General features: G+C 47.3%; 1 protein-coding gene across 1 annotated transcript in view; it reads right to left on the reverse strand.

Annotated features, from left to right (window-relative positions):
- Nucleotides 1–11341: 11341 nt before the first annotated feature.
- Nucleotides 11342–23120, reverse strand: part of LOC115086312 — a 93308-nt gene continuing 81529 nt past the window's right edge. The window contains exons 8-10 of the mRNA XM_029592745.1: nucleotides 15505–15510; nucleotides 13743–14210; nucleotides 11342–13497 (exon numbers count right to left, since the gene is read on the reverse strand). Coding sequence (XP_029448605.1) covers nucleotides 11462–13497; nucleotides 13743–14210; nucleotides 15505–15510 — 2510 coding nt within the window. The 3' untranslated portion in view covers nucleotides 11342–11461. The remainder of the gene's footprint in view (nucleotides 13498–13742; nucleotides 14211–15504; nucleotides 15511–23120) is intronic.

Raw genomic sequence — 23120 nt, forward strand, 5'->3', positions numbered from 1 at the left:
ACTGTAAGCAAACATGGGTGGCGTCTGGAAAATCGGATGCGGACTTAATACATGCCAGTTACGGGAAATGGACTGTTTGATGTGGTGTGTTAAATCTGAGTGTTCCAATATGCATATCAAGTTAGGAATTTGTTTTTTGTTTCTATATTGTAGTAATCCATCACGATCCGAATATTTGGCTCTTTTAAAGGCACATTTGATCGATTGCTGAGGGTATCTCCTTTTGAGGAATCTGTCACTTAACACTTTACCTTGTTGTAAGAAATCATGTTGGTCGGAACAGATTCTACGTATGCGGAAGAACTGCCCGACGGGAAGGCCTTCTTTAAAACATCTGGGTGGTGGCTTTCAAATTTAAGGAAATTGTTCCTATCTGTTGATTCACACCTTAGAGTGAGGTGTGAATGCCTGAAGATTTTTTTAGAAATCAAGATGTCCAAAAAAGGTAAATGGTCCTTGTTGTAAGACAATGTGAATTTCAGATGTGGGTGAGATGCGTTGAGCCAAGAATGAAATTGTACGATGCCAGAAGGCTGTTTGCTGCCTCGCCATGAAAGATCTGTCGGTGACAGCGATGAAAAGAGATGCTAACATTTAAAGATGAAAAGCCCGCCAATTTCTTGAACCCGATAGTCGGAAGTGACGAGAAGAACTAACCATATATGGGTATATACGTTTGCACAGACATTCTCTTTACATCTTGACAGCAAGAAGATCCAATATGGCATCCGTGACGCAAAGGCCCATATTTGGACAGCTCATAGCTTGAGAGACAGTTCGGTGACAGCGCTAACAATCAAAATGGCGCTTTGATGACGTATATACTCATCGCGCAAGTAAGTTTTTTACCATTCAGGTAACGTAAGAACCTCTTGATTAATATGGCATCTCTTATGGGCTATTTATACTTTGTTGTTGCAACGCTCATTGAAACATACGGTCGCAGTGACGTAAGAATTTATTGAGAAGTAAGTGCTCTCCAAGACCGGCCCCATTCCTTTTAAAATGCTTTATTATGGGGTCAAATTAAACACACTTTCTGTTTTAAGTTCTGAGTCCTTGTGCCGGCAAGCAAAATCATCTGACTCCCTGAAGAAGGAGGTTTCTCCGAAACACCGCAGTGTCGGACATTGTCTGATTAATCTCACTCAGCTTGGCTCTTCACCTTCATATGGACTGTAACTTTTGCCACTACCAGCAACTGGACTGGAGGGCATTGCAACATAAGATAAGTGTTTCTTATGATAACTTCATTATTTGAAGTATCTTTCAACACTGTTTAGCTTCCATTGGGAGCATTTGTTAAAATATTCTTAGTGACTAATGATTAGAAAGGCCTAACGCTCCCTAGAGCTTTTTGAGCCTGTAGCTTTCTGGGCACGTTATGAGGTCACTTTGAGTACAATACATTGTTGAGCCTTACATACACACAGCAGGATCTTGATTTTTGTATTACCAGTGATTTCCAGGCTGCTTTGGATTCTTTCATCAATTGTATTTACATCAGAACGAGGAGGCAGCATGCAACTGCCCTCCCATCAGCCAACAAGGAGTAAAGCTGCAGCAGCATCAGATTAATGGGGCAGGAGAGATGGAGGAGACTGCTGGGTGAAAGTGGCCATGGCTGAGTCTGATCTTAGTCTCTCCAATTCATTGCTAATGCCCTCTTAGCACTCGCATTGTGTGAAAGGGAATTTCCTGCTGGACTCCATGGGGAGTTCTATGCACAGGGAACGTCTCGATGCATCAGACATGTGACACTCAGTATAATTCAAACACTTTCTTTATCGTTCTGACACATTTTCTTGGTCTTTGATTGCATCATTTGTTAAATGTCATCACGTGTCACCTGTGTGCATTTTCTGGCGCAGTGAGATGCGAGCGTTCCTAATGAAGCATCTTCTACATTTATTGCATGAGAATGATCTCTCTCGGGGCAGGGTCTCTATATGAGTTTGTTTGTGCAGACCTTGATCAGAATGAACCTCATTTGTATGCCAGCGTTTATTGGGTCTGATCTCATGTCTCCCCTGTGTGGATTTTCATGTGTCTTCTGTGAGAATATTTTATTACACTCAGTATATGAAAAGGTCTCTCTTCTGTTTAAACTTTCCTGTGCAAGATTAATGTAAACTTAGCAAGGAAGGTTTTCCTCCACTCAGGACTCCAGTGTGGACTTTCTGGTGTAGTGAGAGGTCAGACTCCCTAATGTACATTTTCTACACTCAGTACATCACAATGGTCTCTCTTCTGTGTGGATTTTCTGGTGTGAGATTAGTTAACCTTCATTAACATTAGATTGTTAATGAAGGTTTTCTCACTCAGTGCATGAATATGGCTGCTCTCCTGTGTGGATTTTCTGGTGCAAGATTAGTATATACTTATTAATGAAGGTTTTCTCACACTCGGTACATGACAATGGTCTCTCTCCTGTGTGGATTTTCTAGTGTGAGATTAGTATATAGTTTTTAATGAAGGTTTTCTCACACTCAGTACAAGACAATGGTCTCTCTCGTGTGGATTTTCTGGTGTGAGATTAGTATATAGTTATTAATGAAGATTTTCTCACACTCAGTACAAGACAATGGTCTCTCTCCTGTGTGCCGGAGGAGCAGTAATAAAATAAAAGTTAGGGAAAGGTAGGTTAAGTTTAGGGGAGGGGAGGAGAGGAGAGGAGAGGGGAAGAGGGAGGAAGTGTAGCTAGGGGGATAGGGAATTCTCTCCCACTTCACTCCTTAATAAACTGGGAGAGAACCAGGGTAGGCCTGATAGCCTCGAGGGACGTATATTACGTAGTTTGGCCCCCTGCGTGTGCCAACACAATGCACATGTTTTAAAATCGGTACATCCATACGTGTGCACAGGGAAACGTGTTTACATGGATAGCCAATTGCTGCTTTGAAAATCTTCCCCTAACTGTATCTTTAGCATGGAAGCTTTACCCATGCTCAGGTCATGTAAATAGTTTGTAGTAGGGCAAATGGATTTTCTGGTGTTTTGAGAAATGTTGCTTCCTATTAAAGGACCTTTCATATTTAATCCATGAGAATGGCCTCTCCTATGTGCGAGTTTTCATGTGTTTTGTGAGAGTGCCCTTCCGTATGAAGTTTTTACTACATTCAGTACACGAGAATTTACTGATGTAAGTCCAACATTACTCTCTGCGACAACGGTACTGATGCAACTCCAACAGTACTCTCTGCATCAACGGTACTGATGCAACCCCAACATTACTCTCTGCATCAACGGTACTGATGCAACCCCAACATTACTCTCTGCAACAGCGGTACTGATGCAACCCCAACAATACTCTCTGCATCAACGGTACTGATGCAACCCCAACAATACTCTCTGCATCAACGGTACTGATGCAATTCCAACATTACTCTCTGCGACAACGGTACTGATGCAACTCCAACATTACTCTCTGCATCAACGCTGCTGATGCAACTCCAACATTACTCTCTGCATCAATGGTATTGATGCAAATCCAACATTACTCTCTGCGACAACGGTACTGATGCAACCCCAACATTACTCTCTGCAACAACGATACTGATGCAACCCCAACATTACTCTCTGCGACAACGATACTGATGCAACCCCAACATTACTCTCTGCAACAACGGTACTGATGCAACTCCAACATTACTCTCTGCAACAGCGGTACTGATGCAACCCCAACATTACTCTCTGCAACAACGGTACTGATGCAACTCCAACAATGCTCTCTGCAACAATAATACTGATGCAACCCCATTACTCTCTGCATCAATGATATTGATGCAACCCCAACATTACTCTCTGCATCAACGATACTGATGCAACCCCAACATTACTCTCTGCATCGATACTGATGCAACCCCAACATTAATCTCTCCATCAGTGGCACTGATGCAACTCCAACATTATTCTCTGCATCAGTGGCACTGATGCAACCCCAACATTACTCTCTGCGACAACGATACTGATGCAACCCCAACATTACTCTCTGCGACAACGATACTGATGCAACTCCAACATTACTCTCTGCAACAGTGGTACTGATGCAACCCCAACATTACTCTCTGTAACAATGATACTGATGCAACCCCATTACTCTCTGCATCAACGATACTGATGCAACCCCATTACTCTCTGCATCAACGATACTGATGCAACCCCAACATTAATCTCTGCATCAACGGTACTGATGCAACTCCAACATTACACTCTGCATCAATGGCAGGGAGGGGCAGGAAATTGGAATCAAGGAGTTACCAACAAGGGCCTTGAACTTGGCGGTCGGTGAAACAGAAGTATGGGAAAATAAAGGAAGGGGGATCAGGCAGGGCTCCCCCTTATTGCCACTACTTTTTGCCATATTCCTTGAACCCCTAGCAACTGTTATTAGAGGATATCCCGGGATATCGGGGTTTTCATTTTCTCAACACATTTTCAAATTATCCCTCTTTGCCAATGATATTATGTTCACTATCACTTATACACATCAATCTTTAACTGCTATAGAAAAGAATATAAAGGGGTTTAGCACTGTCTCGGGGTTTAAGGTGAATTGGGAGAAATCAGAGATTCTTAACATTACCTGCTGCCCCGAGACGGTGTCCAATTTGAAACAATTACACCCCTTTCAGTGGGCCTCCCATAAATACTTAGGCATTTACTTTTCTAACAACCTCAAAGAACTTTTTCACCTGAACCTGCTCCTGAAAAAAGTAATTTCCTAGCGTGTAGCAGATGGACTCTGGACCAGTGGGTATAGTGTACTCCTGATAGCAGTTGGAGACGGATCAGATTTCAATCTCACATCCACCCTAGAACATAGAAAATACTGAAGAGTTGCAGGAAGTGCAGCTCTTCAGTATTTTCCGTCTCCATATCAGTTAGGGACTCTATGCACGCTCTCACAGTGTTAGAGTAATTTTACCAAAGAACACCAAATTAAGAAGAAATTTACCTCTACAGACAAACCCCGCTCTCCTGCGGTGACACCCATTGGGTCCCTCCCTCAGTTGAGAATTCCCGAGGTGATTTCCGCAATCCCTCGGAGGTAAGCCTCAGTCCGGCGGCCGACCCTCGGCAGGGACCTAGCCCCCAACATTAGGTGAGGCTGAGAGGCAGCGGGTGCAACCTTGAGCGCGGCGGTGAAGGTATTTTCCCTCTCCCCCCGCAGCCGGAGACTGCCCGGAACGAGACCGGGAAACATCGAGACAAGGTAAGGTAGAAATCTATTTAAAGGTCTCCGAAGCTCAAGGAGATGCACAGGTTGCCAGCCGGGACCAGTGCCACCGGGTGGATCTGCCCTAGCAGAGCTAGACCCCGGTTAGATCCAAGGGTCCTCCCACGTGGAGACCCTCCGAGGTGGTTGCCATATTGTCCGCGTGGTCGTCACCACCATCTTGCTCTGTTCGGCGCCCTGTACACTGTTCTGATCTGTGCACACAGAGACGAGCCATGCGCACAAATACCTTGTGTGCACGTCGTGCGCCCAATTACCGGACGCACAAGCGACGCGCATATCCACGCGCTTACTGTGCTGGGCGCATAACTTCGACCTGTGCGCACAACAGCGAGCACATCACCCTGGGCGCGCGCACAACTGTATTTTACGCGCACAACCCATGGCATCACCAGAAAAGAAGCTCAAGGCTCAGGGCCTTTGCCCAACATGCCACATCAGAGCTGCACAGCATGAGGAGGCCACTGCCCTGTATATACAGTGCAAAGAGGCCGTAGGGGATCCAACTCATGGCCTTCCCCAGCCGGTAACGGGCTCCCGCCTCTCAAGCAGTACGCCGGACCTAGCATTGCACAGCGGGACCCCCTCAAACGGGGCTCCCCAGGGATACGGCGCCCCTTAGTCTAGACCCAGCATCTATCTCCTGGGTGGAATTCTTCAAAGGTCTGCATACCTTCGTCCACATGCAACAGGTGCCTCCTATTATACGGCCACAGGCTCCACCAGAGGACCTCAACATACCCTCTATGCCCAGGGAAGTGATCCCACTGCCCAGAAGCCCCACCTTCGGGGACACGGACAACTCAGATGAGGATTCAGAAGCCCTGGAGGAAGAGGAACTCCCTCCACGGACAGAGCCCCACCGAACCATGAGACGCTTCTTCACCAAGGACGAGCTTCCAGACCTGGTCACACGCAGCTTAAAAGAGCTTGCTATCCTGGGCACAAGTGCCTCAGGGAAACCTAAGATGAACCCACTATTAGAGGGACTCCGTCAAACCTCCCGCCATTTCCCACTATTACAAGCCATCCAGCAACTAATTGACCTGGAATGGGATGCCCCAGAAACTACATTCAAAGGGGGCCAGGCTCTGGCAGCCATGTACCCTCTGGACCCAGCCGCCAAAGATCTCCTGGCATGTCCGAAAGTGGATGCCATGGTCTGTACGGCCTCGAAGCGTACCACTATCCCAGTGGAGGGAAGAGCAGCACTCAAGGATGCTCAAGACAGACATCTCCCGACACATCTCCGCCTTGAACCCTCCCTGACCAACTTCAAAAAAGGCATCAAGACCTGGCTCTTCAGACAGGCCTACCCTGAAACCAACCCCCCGTAAACTTTCCCCTTGAAGTATTCCCCTTGAAGTTTCCTCCCCCCTCCCACCTCATTCCACCCTCCCCCCCCACCGCTTCCCATTGCATGCCCACCTGGAATTATCGTTCCCATGCTGCCTATTAGACTGCTCCTCGCGCAATCTGTTGTAAATAAGTTACTATGTATAGAATTTAGAAGTAAATAAGTGTCTATGTATAGAATTCAGAATGTAAGTAAATTAATATGTATAACCCCCCCTTAGTTATCACACCCCCGCAGCCCCCTTGCTGTAAACTTCTCCACCATACCTATGGCTACGTTCCTTTACTTTTCACAGCTTCTTTACTTTCCTCCCCTTTCCTTTCCCCCCACACCCACCCCGTATTTTCTAGCCTGCTCCCACACCCGCGCCCTGTTTTTTGTAACTTTCCTCCTTTCGCAAGTTTTACTGTAAACCGGCGTGATGTGCCCGCACGAACACCGGTATATAAAAGCTGTTAAATAAATAAATAAATAAATAAATAAATAAAAATAAAAAATCCTCAAACAGTCCTTTGACGTCTCCGCTATGTCTTTACAGATCGCGGCCTGCTGCACCGTAGTGACACGCGCATGCTTAGCACAGACCAGGAACAACACTCCTGGGGAGGCCCTGGAACCAGCAGTATCATTCCTCACGGACACCGCTTCTGATCTGGTACGCACAGCAGCTAGAGGAGTGTCATCTGCCGTGGCAGCCAGAAGACAAATCTGGCTCCGAAAATGGTTGGCCGACGCATCCTCTAAAACGAGACTCACAAGGATACCTTTCAAGGGAACACTCCTGTTCAGAAGTGAACTAGAGAAACTAGCCAACAAATGGGATGAGTCCCCACTGCCGTGGCTACCGGAGGACAGGAATAAAAGAAACCAGTGATCCTTCCCCCGAACCTCCAGGGGCAGAGGATCACAGCGCTTCAACCCATATAGAAGCACATATCAAGCGGCCCGTCCCACACGCCGGAGCCAGTCCTTTCGGGTCAAGCACAACAAAAGGGGAGCCAGCTCGGGCTCAGGCCCCAGCTGCACCCCACAATGAAAATCAGCCGACCCGTCTAAAGGAAGAAACCATAGAGGGCAGACTTGCCCTATTCTACCAAAGATGGGTCAAGATAACTTCAGACAAATGGGTCCTATCCATCATTTGAGAGGGATATTACCTAGATTTCTACCACCTCCCTTCGGACAAGTTTGTAGAATCTCCCTGCCACGACCCTTCCAAGAGGATGGCAGTGGAAGCTACACTGACCAGATTGCTAGCCTTAGAGGCTATAACACCGGTGCCTCCACAACAAATAAATACTGGACATTATTCCATCTATTTTATCATCCCCAAGAAAGAAGGAACGTTCATACCCATCCTGGACCTCAAGGTGGTCAACCGTCACCTGAAGATTTCTCGCTTCCGCATGGAAACCCTACGCTCGGTAATAAGGGCGATACAACCGGAAGAGTTCCTTACATCCCTGGATCTGTTGGAAGCCTACCTACACAGTCCGATCCATCAAGAGCATCAGCGTTTTCTATGCTTCTCGATCCTGGACTGTCACTACCAGTTCCAGGCACTACCTTTTGGGTTAGCCACTGCACCCCGGACATTCACCAAGATCATAGTGGTGGTGGCAGCAACACTGAGGAAGGAAGGAATCCGCGTACACCCTTATCTAGACGATTAGCTGATCAGAGCGAAATCCCCTGAGGAAAGCCACCAGGCAACCAACAGAGTCAAAACTCTAATGGAGAGCATTGGGTGGGTGGTCAACACAAACAAGAGCTGCCTGCAGCCCTCCCAATCTCTAGAATACTTGGGAGTCTGGTTCGACAGCAAACAAGACAAGGTCATCCTGACACCGACAAGGAGATCAAAACTGATGACCCAGTTACAAACCCTGTTGAGCGAACTTCGCCCCACAGCATGGGATTACCTAAAAGTCCTCGGTCTCATGGCATCCACACTGGAAGTAGTGCCATGGGCACAAGCTCACATGACACCCCTACAATGCTCACTACTATCACGATGGAATCCACTGTCCCAGAATTACACCGTACGTCTTCAGCTCCCGGACAGAGTTCGGACCCAACTACGATGGTGGCTAGAAGAAGCCCATCTGAGTCAGGGAACAAGACTATCCTCACCAACCTGGATCCTACTCAACACGGATGCCAGCCTACGAGGATGGGGAGCACACTGTCAGGAGCTAACCACCCAAGGGCAATGGAACGAAGAAGAGTCGGGATGGAACATCAATCGCCTAGAAGCCCGGGCAGTCAGACTAGCCTGCCTAAGGTTCGTTCACAGACTCTGAGAAAAAAGCGGTCAGAGTAATGTCAGACAATGCCTCAACAGTGGCCTACATCAACTGTCAGGGAGGAACCAGAAGCCAACAGGTGTCTCTGGAAATATACCTCCTAATGTCATGGGCAGAAGTGAATCTTCAAGAGATCTCGGCTGTCCACATCACCAGGAAAGACAACGTCGCTGAGGTCTACCTCAGCAGAGAAAGACTAGATCCAGGAGAATGGAGGCTGTCAACTACAGCATTCCAACTGATAGTAAACCGTTGGAGCGGCCTCGGAGGGGACAGGCAGCGCGCGCTGGGCTCGGCGCGCGCAGGTTGCACAAATGTGCACACCCTTGCACACGCCAACCCCGGATTTTATAAGATACGTGCGGCTACGTGCGTATCTTATAAAATCCAGCATACTTTTGTTCGCGCCTGGTGCGCGAACAAAAGTACACGCTCAGGCAATTATTTAAAATCTGCCCCAGTGTGTAAACAAGTCCCATGGTCAGATTACTCATTAATCTCCACTATCTTCTCTCTGCTACAACCGGGCTCTAATCACTACTCCAGTCCATCATTCCTCCCCCCACCTTCCCCTCCCTAACCCACGCCCCCGCCACGCCCCCGCCAGGAAGCCCCGGGACTTACGCGCATCCCGGGGCTCTGCGCCCGCCGGCGGCCTATGCAAAATAGGCGCGCCGGCGCGCAGGGGTTTTAAAATCTGCCCCACTGGTTGTTTGGTTTGTGTAATGCCAGAGTTTGTAAATAAAAGATCTAGCGTGTGGCCCGCTTTGTGAGTAGGTTTGTTGATTTGCTGTTTGAAACCCATAGCTGACATTGCGGTGAGGAAAGCTTCGCAGTTTGTTGAGAGGGAGACTTTGTCAACATGTAAGTTGAAGTCACCCAAGATTATAGCAGGAGAGTCTAGGTTAAGGTGAGCAGCTATAATTTCGAGAATGGGGGAGGCATCGGCCTCTAGTAGGCCTGGAGGGGCATAGACTAGGATTTGGAGATGTTCTGATTTGAAAAATCCTATTTCAAGTTTGGTAGCTGAGTGGATTGGGTAGTGTGTAAATCTCAGAGACTTTTTGGCAGCTAGGAAGATACCCCCTCCTCTTTTTTTGTCTTGGTATAGAGAAAGAATCGTAGATTTGTGTTGGTAATTGGTTAATGAGGGCGACGTCTGAAGATCTGAGCCATGTTTCTGTTATGGCGCAAAAGTCTGGGGATGAGTCCTGCAGAAGGTCGTTGAGTATTAATGTTTTGTTGGTGAGCGACTGGGAGTTGAACAGGATGATAGAGAATAAAGTGAGTCCTAAAAACTGTGTTGTGGGGAAAATCATGATTGGGATGAGGGATTTGTAGGTACGTGGGCGGTTGAGCATTGTAGTTAATGTGATAGCTTGTTGTAGGGACTGAGTAGAGGGCAGTGGAGGATGGAAGGAGGCGTCTTGTGGAGGTGAAGGGATTGAAGGCTTTGCCCTGAGTTTTTGTGGGTGTAGGATTCCAGGCAGGATCTTCTGTCTCTGATGGATGTTGGCTGATCGCAGGAACAGTGTTGGATGTTCGCAGGAGTAGATGAGAGCCTGAAGATCACTTGAAGAGGTGAATGCTGGGAGATTGCTGGGAAGATGCTGGTGCAAGATGAGTGTTGAGTGAATGCTGTTGTGTTGAGTGAATGTTGTTATAGATGATTGTTAAATGATTGCTGGCAGAGAGGAGTTCTGGACGTAAGCTGTTGTAGATGAGTGCAGGATGTATGTTGATTAGGAGAGTGGATGCTAACTGTGCGGTAAGGTGCTGATATTGCTGGCTGTATGCTGTAAGGAAGAGGGTCGAATGATCGCTTAGAGAGGCGATTGTGGATGATTTCTGTGTGAAGGCTGGTGCAGAATGCGAGCTCGAGGGGCACGAGATGTGTACCTTTATATTGTGAAACCTTCTCTTTCTCGTTCTCCTGCTGCTGAGATGGTTGAAGGTGCGTGAGGGGCGAGTAGAAGCGTGGGAGAGGGAAATATGAAAATACAACTTACGATGGAAATGGTGTTACTGCATATAGTTGACACGGCAAGGCTGGCGCACCCCCACCCATTTTGTCTTTCAATTCTACATAGCAGTGAGACTGGAAATAGCAAAGGGATGGAAAGCACCACATTGCCCCTCAATACACTCCTTATTGAGACGGTTAGACTATGTTGTACATTGAATAAGTTGATGGCTGAGAAATATCATACCCTAAATAGATTTCACTCCACATGGGATGCTTACCTTCGCTGGCGAGATTCAGGATACCGGAAGTTACCGCCATCAATTGAAGGCGTTCAAAGGCTGCTACAAGGGCCACATTGTTGTATTATGCTCCAGTTTTCAGACGTGTGATTCATGGGAGTATATGTGCAGAAGGGAAGGAGGGGGAAGGGATATCGAACTTTGTGGTGAATAACGAGACTGAGATTATCCAGATGTTCTATACAGTTTATTACGTGTTTTACACTAATAAAAATGTTCATACAAAAAAAAAATAAGTGTGGGAGCTTGCTGGGATGACTGGATGGGCCATTTGGTCGTTTTCTACCATCATTTCTATGTTTCTATCTTTTCTGAGAATGGTTGCTCCCCTGTGTGAATTCTCATGTGTGTTGTGAGAGCATCCTTCACTGCGAAGCTTTTATTACATCCACTACATGAGAATGGTTGCTCCCCTGTGTGAATTCTCATGTGTCTGGTGAGGGCACCCTTCTGCGTGAAGATTTTATTACATTCTGTACATGAGAATGGTCGCTCCCCTGTGTGGATTCTCATGTGACTTGTGAGGGCACCCTTCACTGCGAAGCTTTTATTACATCCACTACATGAGAATGGTTGCTCCCCTGTGTGAATTCTCATGTGTCTGGTGAGGGCACCCTTCTGCGTGAAGATTTTATTACATTCTGTACATGAGAATGGTCGCTCCCCTGTGTGGATTCTCATGTGACTTGTGAGGGCACTCTTCACAGGGAAGCTTTTATTACATTCACTACATGAGAATAGTCGCTCCCCTGTGTGGATTCTCATGTGACTTGTGAGGGTAGACTTCACAGGGAAGCTTTTATTACATTCACTACATGAGAATGGTCGCTCCCCTGTGTGGATTCTCATGTGACTTGTGAGGGCATCCTTCACAGGGAAGCTTTTATTACATTCACTACATGAGAATGGTCGCTCCCCTGTGTGGATTCTCATGTGTTTTGTGAGAGCACCCTTCACTGCAAAGCTTTTATTACATTCACTACATGAGAATAGTCTCTCACCGGTGTGGATTCTCATGTGTTTTGTAAGGACCGACTTCACAGTGAATCTTTTATTACATTCACTACATGAGAATGGTCGCTCCCCTGTATGGATTCTCATGTGATTTGTGAGGGTACCCTTCACAGGGAAGCTTTTATTACATTCACTACATGAGAATGGTCGCTCCCCTGTGTGGATTCTCATGTGACTTGTGAAGGCACTCTTCCTCGTGAATCTTTTATTACATTCACTACATGAGATTGGTCGCTCCCCTGTATGGATTCTCATGTGATTTGTGAGGGTACCCTTCATAAGGAAGCTTTCATTACATTCACTACATGAGAATAGTCGCTCCCTTGTGTGGATTCTCATGTGTTTTGTGAGGTTACCCTTCACAGGGAAGCATTTATTACATTCACTACATGAGAATGGTCGCTCCCCTGTGTGGATTCTTATGTGTTTTATGAGAGTACTCTTCATGGGGAAGCTTTTATTACATTCAGTACACATATATGGTCTTTTATCATCGTGGATTTTTTGGTGTTCTGAGAGGCGTGTTATGCTAATGAAACATTTTCCACATTCAGTACAGGAGAATGGTCTCTCTCCTGTGTGGATGTGCTGGTGCGACATTAGCCTATCCTTACGACAGAAGCTTTTCCCACACTCCGTGCAGGAAAACGGTTTGTTTCCAATGTGGATGCGCTGGGGTTGGGTAAGGGTTTTGTTCTTAACAAAACATTTTCCACCTTTAGTGCAAGAGAAGGGTCTCGCTCCATTGTGGATTCCGTAATGTAATTTTATCTTATACTTATTAATTAAACTTTTCCTCCACTCATTGCATGAGAAGGGTAGATCTGGTTTACTTATATTTAGGTGCACTTTTAAATTTTGCTCCTGCCTGAAGCTTTTCCCACATTTAAAGCATAGAAACAGTGTTTGGCGTGGGTAGGATTGCTGGTGCAATACTAAATGCGATTCCATACCAAAGCTTTTTCCACAGGAGTCACACAGAAAGGATTTCTTCCCTTTCCCCTCCCTCTGCTGAAGGTCAGAAGTCTTTTGGTCACTGTTATTGCTCTGGAAAGGTGTCTCTGTGCTCACAGGTCTCTGCTGTTCAGGGATGACTTTGACCTCCATCTCACATGCAGTGACTCCATCCCGTGAGTCTCCTACAGTGTCTCTCTGCTTCTTCTCTGACTCCTGCTGACTGTTCCTTGTGTTGCTCCTCTCAGTCCCCTGTGAAACATTCTCAAAGCCATTTCCTGATTCTCTTGGGATCAGTCCTTCTTCCATCGGATGTTCTTCTCGATTCTCCTCCTTTATGTGCTGTGTGACCTCATCACTTGCTGGTGATAGATGAAGACAATCATGAATTAGTGACCAGCAAAAGGATCTGGGTTTCTGATCCTAGAAGCACTGCTCTGGCAGTGTTACACAGTGATAGAGCTGTGCATTTCTGACCAACCACTGGTGACCATGAAAAACATCTAACAATGGGGTTTGCACCAAAAGCTTTATGAGATGAGCTCCCAAATATGTATAACCTAGAGGAGAGGAGAAAGGGGGAGATATGATAAAGACACTTACATACCTGAAAGGTAATAATGCTCAAGAAGTAAACTTCTTTTGAATGCAAAATAATTTGTAGAGCAAAAGTCGTGATATAAAGTTCCAAGATGGGGGACTAGGACTAATATCAAGAGATTTTTTTCTTCACAGAAAGTGTGGTGGATGCCTGGAATTACATCACAGCAGTGTTGGAGATGAAAACTGTAACGGAATATAAAAAATAACAGCGGGATAAACAAAGAAGAGAGAAAAGATGGAGAGAATGAGAGAAAAGAGGTCAGGAACGTAGGCGAGCTTGCTGGAAACAGAGCAGAGACTCCAAAGATAAAACCTGAGAGGGAGAGAAGAGGGAGGAGAGTGGGGGTAGGATAAGCTTGGACGGGAAGGATGAGAGTTACCACGGAAGGACAAGACTGAAATTGATATCCAGAGAAGGGCAGGTGTGATGACAGGAAAGACAGTGAGATTCTCTTAGGGTGAGAGGTGATGGCTTAATGAGAGGAAGAAAACTTTGTAAAGCAATGGACAAGGCAGAAGACAGAATAGCCAAGGAGGTGGAGAATATGGGAGGCTGACAGGCACCTGATGTTCCCAATGGACAGAAGTGGGGAATGAAATTGGGTAGGATCAGCGTCAGGAAGAGGAAGGAGAATGGATCCATTAGTAGGGGGAAGGGAAAAATGGCCATGAGCCAGTTAGAAGTATGCAGACAAGCTGAATCCTCCCTATTATATCAGTGCAGGGCTAAGTATGTCACGGGATAATGACAGTCATGAAGCAAGCTCAGACCTCTTGTATCCTGCTGTTCATATTCAGCTAATTGTAAAACAAGAATGCACATGACCGTACGTGCACCTGGGGGCGAGTGAGCAAAGATACGCTGGAGTTTTAAATCACGTGCACAAGTACGTGTATATGATGTAAAATACGCCCAGCATGTGTACTCGAGCAGATGTAAAACATATTTCTTAAGAATCTGTTGGCTTTAACGTGTGCAGTGAAGAGGATTTTAAAATATGCTCAGGTTAAAGCCATTCCCAGTTTTACCCATTAGCCCACCAGTTTGCCCAGTCTATCTCAGGGTCATCCAGACCCTTCTAGTTCTTCATCCTGCACTCCCCCCAGTTGAGCAAGACCCCTCACCCTATCGTGTTAATCCTAAAAAGTGATTTCTGCAGACTTACACCTCACCAGGAGCACGAGGAAATATACGCAGCTAACAGTGCGCCACGAGCAGCGGCCGCCGGATTTACACACTGAACTGCTGGCCCCGCCCCTTTTTTAGCACGAACAAGTAATAAGCCGCTTTTGAAATTCATGTTGCTCACGTATGGTCAAGTATTCATCTTTTAGTGCCAGTAATGCTTTTAAAATTTGGCCCATTCAGTTCTGTATTCTGGTGCGGCTGCTGAGGGCTCAGTCAAGTCCCTTGAAAAATTTTGTGGATGCTCCTCAGCAGGTGCCTCATGTAAGACATCTGAGATAAATTCCTAGACTGCCTCGCAAAGGTTGGTCTCACATGAAAAAAGAGACAAACAACCAATCTCAGGTGCCAGCTCAGACCCAGAGCAATGCTGGAGCTGGAGTCAGGAGAAAAGTCACAAACGACCTTCATTAAATCAGCCCTCGAGTCCGCTAAACATGCAGATAATGCAATTTTTACCTAGGGAAATGAGGGTCTCATAATTCTCCTTCATCACCTCCCTGTAAAGCTCCTTCTGCCCTTCATCTAAATACCTCCACTCCTCCTGGGAGAAAGAGACAGCAATGTCCTGAAACGTCACCTGCACCTGAAACACAAACCAGAAACACTCAGAGACATGTGGAGGGGCTCAGCGTGCATTAGATCTCAGTTGGATTTATTCTCCAAACATTTTATCATTGAAAAGAGGGCACCAGGACCCCTCTTCCCCAGGAAATGCCAGATTTGTTCCCTCTGTGTTGCCGCTAGAATCAGTTTCCTCCATGGACGCCCAGGTTTTCAAATCAAACTGGAAAACATTCTCTAATACCAGAGATAGAGAATATGAAATGTCATTGCGTGGATAAATCACATTATAATAAAAAGGAAGCTATAAGAGCATTATCCAGAACATCAGGAACATCTGGTTCTACTCCATCCGGAGGACTCACTGTGCTAAATGCTAACAGGGCAGGAAGAATTTGGTGTCCTGGACAGTGACGTATCTCCCATTGTGATGTACGAATTCTGTATTCAGGGGTGTTGCAAACCATGGGCACATAGGGATCGTGCCCCAAATCTCAAACAGCTGTTTGGTTTCCTTCCCTGCAGGGAAACGTAAAGGAGAAATTAACACTTACCTGATAATTTCCTTTCTTCTGCATTCAGGCAGGTCAATCCACACAAATGGGTTATGGACCGCTACCAGCAGGTGGAGACAGAGTAAAAGCTGACGGCAATGACATATAGGCCTGTCCTGACATCAGCCCGCAAGTATTCTCTGGAAAAGCCAAATTGTGGACAAACTGATTATACTTAAACATAACCACTTATGCTTCCAACCAAGTGAGAACACTGAGCTCAGTCAAAAAATGTAGAGATTACTTACCTGATAATCTTGTTTTTCCTAGTGTATGCAGATGGACTCAAAACAAGTGGGTATAGTGTGCTCATGCTAGCAGTTGGAGACGGATCTGACGTCAGCACGGGGTACATATACCCCCGCAGGAAGTGCAGCAACTCAGTAATCTTCCTTGCAAAAGCTTTATGGCTATATGTGTGACTGACCGATCGATTAAATGAACATGATTACCCTGACCGATTGATAGTAGCTGGACACTGCCAGTGTTCTCAACCGGAAGGCGTCGACACCCGGCAGGATGGATGCCCTATATAAGAAAACATGGCTTACCGTGAGTCTGTGAATCCCCATGTATACCGGCAGCCGGGCGGGATGCTGAGTCCATCTGCATACACTAAGGAAAACGAGATTATCAGGTAAGTAATCTCTACATTTCCTAGCGAGTAGCAGATGGACTCAAAACAAGTGGGATGTACAAAAGCTACTCCCGGACTGGGTGGGAGGCTGCCCGAGGTCCGTTCAGGATTGCCCTCGCAAATGCTGTGTCCTCCCTGGCCTGGACGTCCAGACGATAGAATCTGGAGAAGGTATGGAGGGAGGACCACGTCGCCGCTCTACATATCTCTGCAGGCGACAGTATCCTAGTTTCTGCCCAAGAGGCCGCTTGCGCTCTGGTAGAGTGAGCCTTGACCTGTAGAGGTGGTGGTTTTCCTGCTTCTACGTAGGCCGCCTTGATAACTTCTTTGATCCAGCGGGCAATGGTTGCCTGGGAGGCCGCTTCCCCTTGCTTCTTCCCGCTGTGAAGGACGAACAGGTGGTCCGTCTTTCGTACTGCTTCTGACATTTCCAGGTATCTGGACAGCAGCCTGCCGATATCGAGATGGTGTAGTATTCGACCTTCTTCCGACTTCTCCAAACCTTCCGTGGTAGGCAAGGATATGGTTTGGTTGAGGTGAAATTGTGAGACTACTTTGGGTAAGAAGGAAGGAACCGTGCGCAGATGGATAGCCTCGGGTGATCCTGAGAAACGGATCATGGCAGGACAGCGCTTGTAGCTCTGAGATGCGGCGTGCTGAGCATACAGCCAGCAGGAACACCATCTTCAAGGTTAACAAACGGAGGGACAGGCCTCGAAGTGGTCTGAAGGCGTGTCCCGCTAGGAATTCCAAGACTAGGTTGAGGTTCCACAGGGGCACTGGCCACTGCAGTGGCGGGCGAATGTGTTTGACTCCTTTCAGGAAACGTGAAACGTCTGGGTGTGTGGCGATGCTGTTGCCGTCACTCCGGGGACCGTAGCAAGATAGCGCTGCCACTTGAACCTTGATGGAATTGAGGGACAGACCCTTCTGAAGGCCATCTTGCAGGAAATCCAAAATGATAGGGATTTTAGCGGCATGTGGATCGGTGCTGTGAGTTTCGCACCAGGCTTCAAATACTCTCCAGATCCTTATATATGTTAGTGATGTGGAGAACTTGCGCGCTCGGAGGAGTGTATCTATTACCGGCCCCGAGTATCCTCTTTTCTTCAGTCTAGCCCTCTCAATGGCCAGACCGTAAGAGAGAATTGAGCTGGATCCTCGTGGAGGATGGGACCTTGCCGCAGCAGGTCCCTCTGTGGAGGCAGGGATAAGGGATTCCCCGCCAGCAGTCTTCTCATGTCTGCGTACCAGGGTCTTCTTCGACAGTCCGGGGCCACTAGAAGAACTAGGCCTTTGTGCCGCTGAATCTTGTGTATAATGGTGCCCAGCAGGGGCCATGGAGGAAAGGCATATAGCAGGATCCCCTGAGGCCATGGCTGTACCAGGGCATCGATCCCTTGGGATAGAGGATCCCGCCTGCGGCTGAAATATCTGGGTACTTGAGCGTTGGTCCTGTCCGCTAGTAGGTCCATGCCCGGCGTCCCCCACTGATCCAAAATCATCTGGAAAGCTGTGGGCGACAGCTGCCATTCCCCTGGATTTAGGCTTTCTCTGCTGAGGAAGTCTGCCGTGAAGTTGTCCTTCCCGGCGATGTGGACGGCGGAAATGTCCTGGAGATTTGCTTCCGCCCAAGTCATCAGGGGGGCTATTTTTAGGGATACCTGTCGGCTTCTGGTTCCGCCCTGTCGGTTGATGTATGCCACCGTGGTATGAACGTATGAACGTGCGCCTATCAACGTGTGCGTATGAACGTGCACCTATCAACGTGCGCGTATCAGCGTGCGCCTATGCTATCAACGTGCGCGTATCAATGTGCGCCTATGCTATCAACGTGCGCCTATCAGAGTGTGCGTATCACCAGCAATGGGCGCCCAAACCGTTTCGGGCGCCTAACATATGTGCCCGTTGTCCCGCTTAGATTGAGGCGGCGAACCAGGGCTGACGAGCAGGCAAAATGGCGACCTCCTTGGCGGGCTGCCACGTAGGCAGACCCTGCTAATCCTCACTCTTCGGAGACCAGTAAGTAAAGATGTACGCCTTACCTTGTCTTCGGCGCTTCCCGGCTGCTACCCGGGCGGTCTCCGGCTGCGGGGGGAGAGGGTGATTACCGTCACCACCGCACTTGAGGAAGTGCACCCGCTGCCTCTAAGCCGCGCCCGAACGTCGTCTCGCTCGGGGGCCAAGTCCTCACCGGGACCGAGGCTGCCTCTAAGCCGCGCCCGAGCCCTTCTCACTCGGGGGCTAGGTCCCTGCCGCGATCCGGCCACCGGACCGAGGCACTCACCTCCAAGGGACCGCGGAAATCACCTCGGGAAACTCAACTGGGGGGAGGGACCCGAGGGTATCACCACAGGAGTGCGGGGCTCGTCTTCAGGTAGGATTTCTTCTAAGAATTTAGTCGTTATAATTTGGAAAAACGCTCAGCGAGCGTAAGGTAGCTCCAAACTGCTTTGGAGACGGAAATTACTGAGTTGCTGCACTTCCTGCGGGGGTAATATGTACCCGTGCTGACGTCAGATCCGTCTCCAACTGCTAGCACGAGCACGCTATACCCACTTGTTTTGAGTCCATCTGCTACACGCTAGGAAAGCTGATATTTACTAAACTAAGGAGCTGGTCATGACACTTACCAATGCTCAAACGAATAACAGATATAACTCTCTGCGTCATTCGTACCTAGAGGACAAACTTAAAGCAAGACGGCAGTCAAGGGTGGATTGTGGATCAGCCTGTCTTCTTTAGAGGAAAGAAAATGTTTTATTTTATTTTTATTTTAAATTTATCAGGTAAGTAGGAATTTTTCCTTCCTGTTCACTCAGGCAGGCCAATCCACACCAGTGGGATGAACCAAAGCTGCCCAGGGACCGAGCAACATAGCACATGCTAAGGCTGGCGTCCTCCTGAGCTCAAACGATCAAGAAGAATGCCTGGAACGATGCGTAAGGACGACCACTGATGACTTCCATAATCCAATAATGGACTATAGTTGCCCGCGCCGCTGGCTCACCCTGTATACCTCCACCATGGAGCACAGTTGACCAGACTTACTGAGAGGATTAATAACCTCCAAGTACTGCATCAGATGCCACTTGACTGCCAGAGCACGCAAGAGACGATATTCACTCTCCTCTGTATTCCTTTCCAGTGCGGCAGGGAAATAAACAGAGTCAAATGAAATTCTGAAACCACTTTGGGCCAAAAGAAGGCAGAGTCCAAATCTGTACTACACCCAGAGTCTCAGGCAGGAACGGCTCATGGCAAGAAAAAGCTTGCATGGAAACTCGATGTCCTGAGCAGATTATCCCTAGAAAGAACAGTCTTCAAGGTAAGTTGCAGTTGAAAAGGTAGAACTCGAAAGGAATCCACAATCAGATTAAGTTACCATAAGGACACTGGTAGCCACAAGGGAGGATGAAGATGCTTAACTTCCTTCACGAACCGAGACACATCCGGACGGGGAGACAAAAACCCACCAAGAACAGGTGAGTGCTGCCACTTTAACCTTCAAGGAATTAAAGGCCAAGTCTTTAAGCAATCTGTCCTGAAAAATTCCAAAATTAATCAAATTTCCACTTTGAAAGTACACTTCGAAGCGAAGTGTACTTTCATGGGCTTGAGCGCCCGTCCCTGTGCTTTCATTGGCTTGAGCGCCCGTCAATTTGGACGCTCAAGCCCATGAAAGTACGCTTTGCTTCGCTTCCAAGGCCGTAACTCAGCAGTCTTTTTTTGGGGGGGTTTAGCTGTCAGCCAGAAGTTGAGCTGGCTCCCAGCTCCTCTCGAGTTTAGCTGCGAAATGTTATGAAGCGGGGCCGTGCACTGTCCCGGACAGAGGAGCTTTGCTATGGATCCCGTTGCCATAATCTCTGCCTGTAGATGGTTAAAGGAAACTGCGCCATGGAGTACCTGCTGGAACATCATCGAGAGCCAGGAGAACCGGGACCTGCGCGGGGGGGACCGCTGCAAGCCGCTTTCGCTGCTGGCTGCCCCCTCCGGAGGACGGCAGAGAAGGTTGAAAGGGCTGAAAGCAACAAAAAGTAAGTTGATAACATGTCGAGTAGCTTCGGGAGGAGGGGATTTTAGGTTTTTAGGTTTCCTTTTGGGGGAAAGTTTGCCATCTACCCTTACCCCTGCCTCTAACGCAGGGGTAGGGGTAGGTGGTAAATTAGCAGGTTAAACGCACGGCTAAACTCCAGGTTAAAAAGGCGATAGTCGGGGCGCGCGTTACTGTATGGGCGGGAATAGCTAATTCGATGGTTTACATCTAATATACATGCCGCGTGCGGAAGGGGTTACCCGGTGATTTAAAGAGGCGGTGAGGTTGGGTTAAAGGGGATTGTGTATCGCAGGAAGGGCTAACGTGGCCGGAAAGTGAGTAGAAAGCGGGTTAGGAGCGGGGTAACCGCGGCCCCACTTTACTGTATCGAACTGTTAATAATATGGTTAACTTTTTTTTTTTTTTTAATTTAAGTTTTATTTATTTATTCAATGAATATCATAACATTCTACAACAATCCAACGGTGCATAAATTACAGGTAAACAAAGTAAACTAACAATGGAAAGTTATAGCCTAGTCTGGCGGATACATCTCCACCCTTCCCTTCACCTAACCCTCCCGCCCTCCCCCCCCCATCCCAACCCATCATGACACGGTCACCTAACAATAAAGTTTTAGAATGCACTATATACATTTTGGTCTCACAGTGTTAATCTTTAGAAGCTAACATCAATACTGACAAGAATAGGGGTGTGTCTCAGATAAACATTCATGACTCATAATCGAGTGATAAATTGGATAAATGGTTGCCAAATTTTATGAAATGACGCCATTCGATTATTTTTAGTAGCAGTCAGGGAGGCCAACCGATAATAAACATGCAGACGTTCTTGAACTTTAGCAATTGTAGGTATACAGTCCGACTTCCAGTGCACCACAATTAGGCTACGAGCAGCAATAAATAACGGAGCACAAAGCCGTGTCTGAAACTCAGGTATTGAGTCCGGATAAATGCCTAACAACGCCATGGCTGCCGAGGGATTCACTTCTACCTTGATCAAATCACTTAACAATTTGAATACCGCTATCCAAAAGAAGGTGATTTGGGGGCACGACCACCATATATGTAGGTAAGTACCTACACTACCACAATGACGCCAGCAGCGATCATCTGACTGGGGATAAATCCTGTGGAGCCTGTCCGGTGTGAGATACCACCTATAGATCATCTTGTACCCATTCTCTTGCATGGCAGCTGATATAGAGCCGACCCTGGCCTTGCATAAGACCGCTTGCCAGGTGCTGGGTTCTAGGCTTACATGTAAATCAGCTTCCCAACTGCTTCTGTATTTACATTGTTCCCTCCCAGGTGAGAAAAATAGCTGGTACAGCTTAGAGATAGCCCCAGTCAGGAAATCACAACTCGAACAGTAGGTTTCCAACAGCGACCTTCCAGGGCGTAGGTGATTGCCCGCTTGCAGTGTTCGTAGGAAATGGGCAACCCACGCATATGCCAAAAAGTCACAGTGGATAAGATTGTATTTAGTGACCAATTGATCCATAGAAAGGAGCGCACCCTGTGAGAGTAAGTGACCTATAGTTGTAATTCCCCTGTCTCTCCAGACTGTAAAATGGATATGTTGATAAGCACCTGGAAATTGGGTGTTATGATATAATGAGGTTTGATAATAACACTGGTAGTGTCCTACCAACTGCTTCTTGGATTTGCTTCAGACTCGCAAAGTGATATCCAACGACCAAGGTATAGATTGTATCGGCTGCCACGGCATTGCAGCAATCGGCATCACACCTACTATATCTTGTGCAATCTGTACCCACTGCTTAGGGTGCCAGGATCTATTAGTATCCAACAGAGCTCGCAACTGAGACGCAGCACAATACCACATAAGGTTTGGAACTCCCAGGAAGATAGAGTATAGTCCTAGAGATTCTGGGGGGGTCTACGCCTCCATATAAAATCAAATATTTTTTTCTGCCATTTACATAAAATAGGATTCGGTATGAAAGCTGGCAGCGAGGCAAACAGATAGAGAAACTTTGGTAAAATTGTCATTTTAATGATGGCAATCCTGCCAAACCAGGAAAAAGGGCCACTATTCCATCTGCTCAAATCAGTCACTATTTTATCTATTAGGGGTTGATAATTAAGATGATAAAGCTCCTGCAGATTAGAAGACAATCTCACCCCTAAATATTTGATATGGGACTTAGCCCATTTAAACGGGAATAACTCTTTGAGTCGACGTACGGTGAGGGATTCCACGTTAACGTCAAGCAGTTCCGACTTCTCATAGTTTATCCTAAGGCCGGAGATACAGCACTGAACTTGTTCAGCTCCCTCAGTACCCCCTGTAGGGAATTAAGCGGGTCAGTTAAAATCAACAGCACATCGTTGGCAAATAATGAGAGTTTATATTGACAA

This window comes from Rhinatrema bivittatum, chromosome 2 (assembly GCF_901001135.1).
Source record: "Rhinatrema bivittatum chromosome 2, aRhiBiv1.1, whole genome shotgun sequence".
NCBI classification, from domain to species: domain Eukaryota; kingdom Metazoa; phylum Chordata; class Amphibia; order Gymnophiona; family Rhinatrematidae; genus Rhinatrema; species Rhinatrema bivittatum.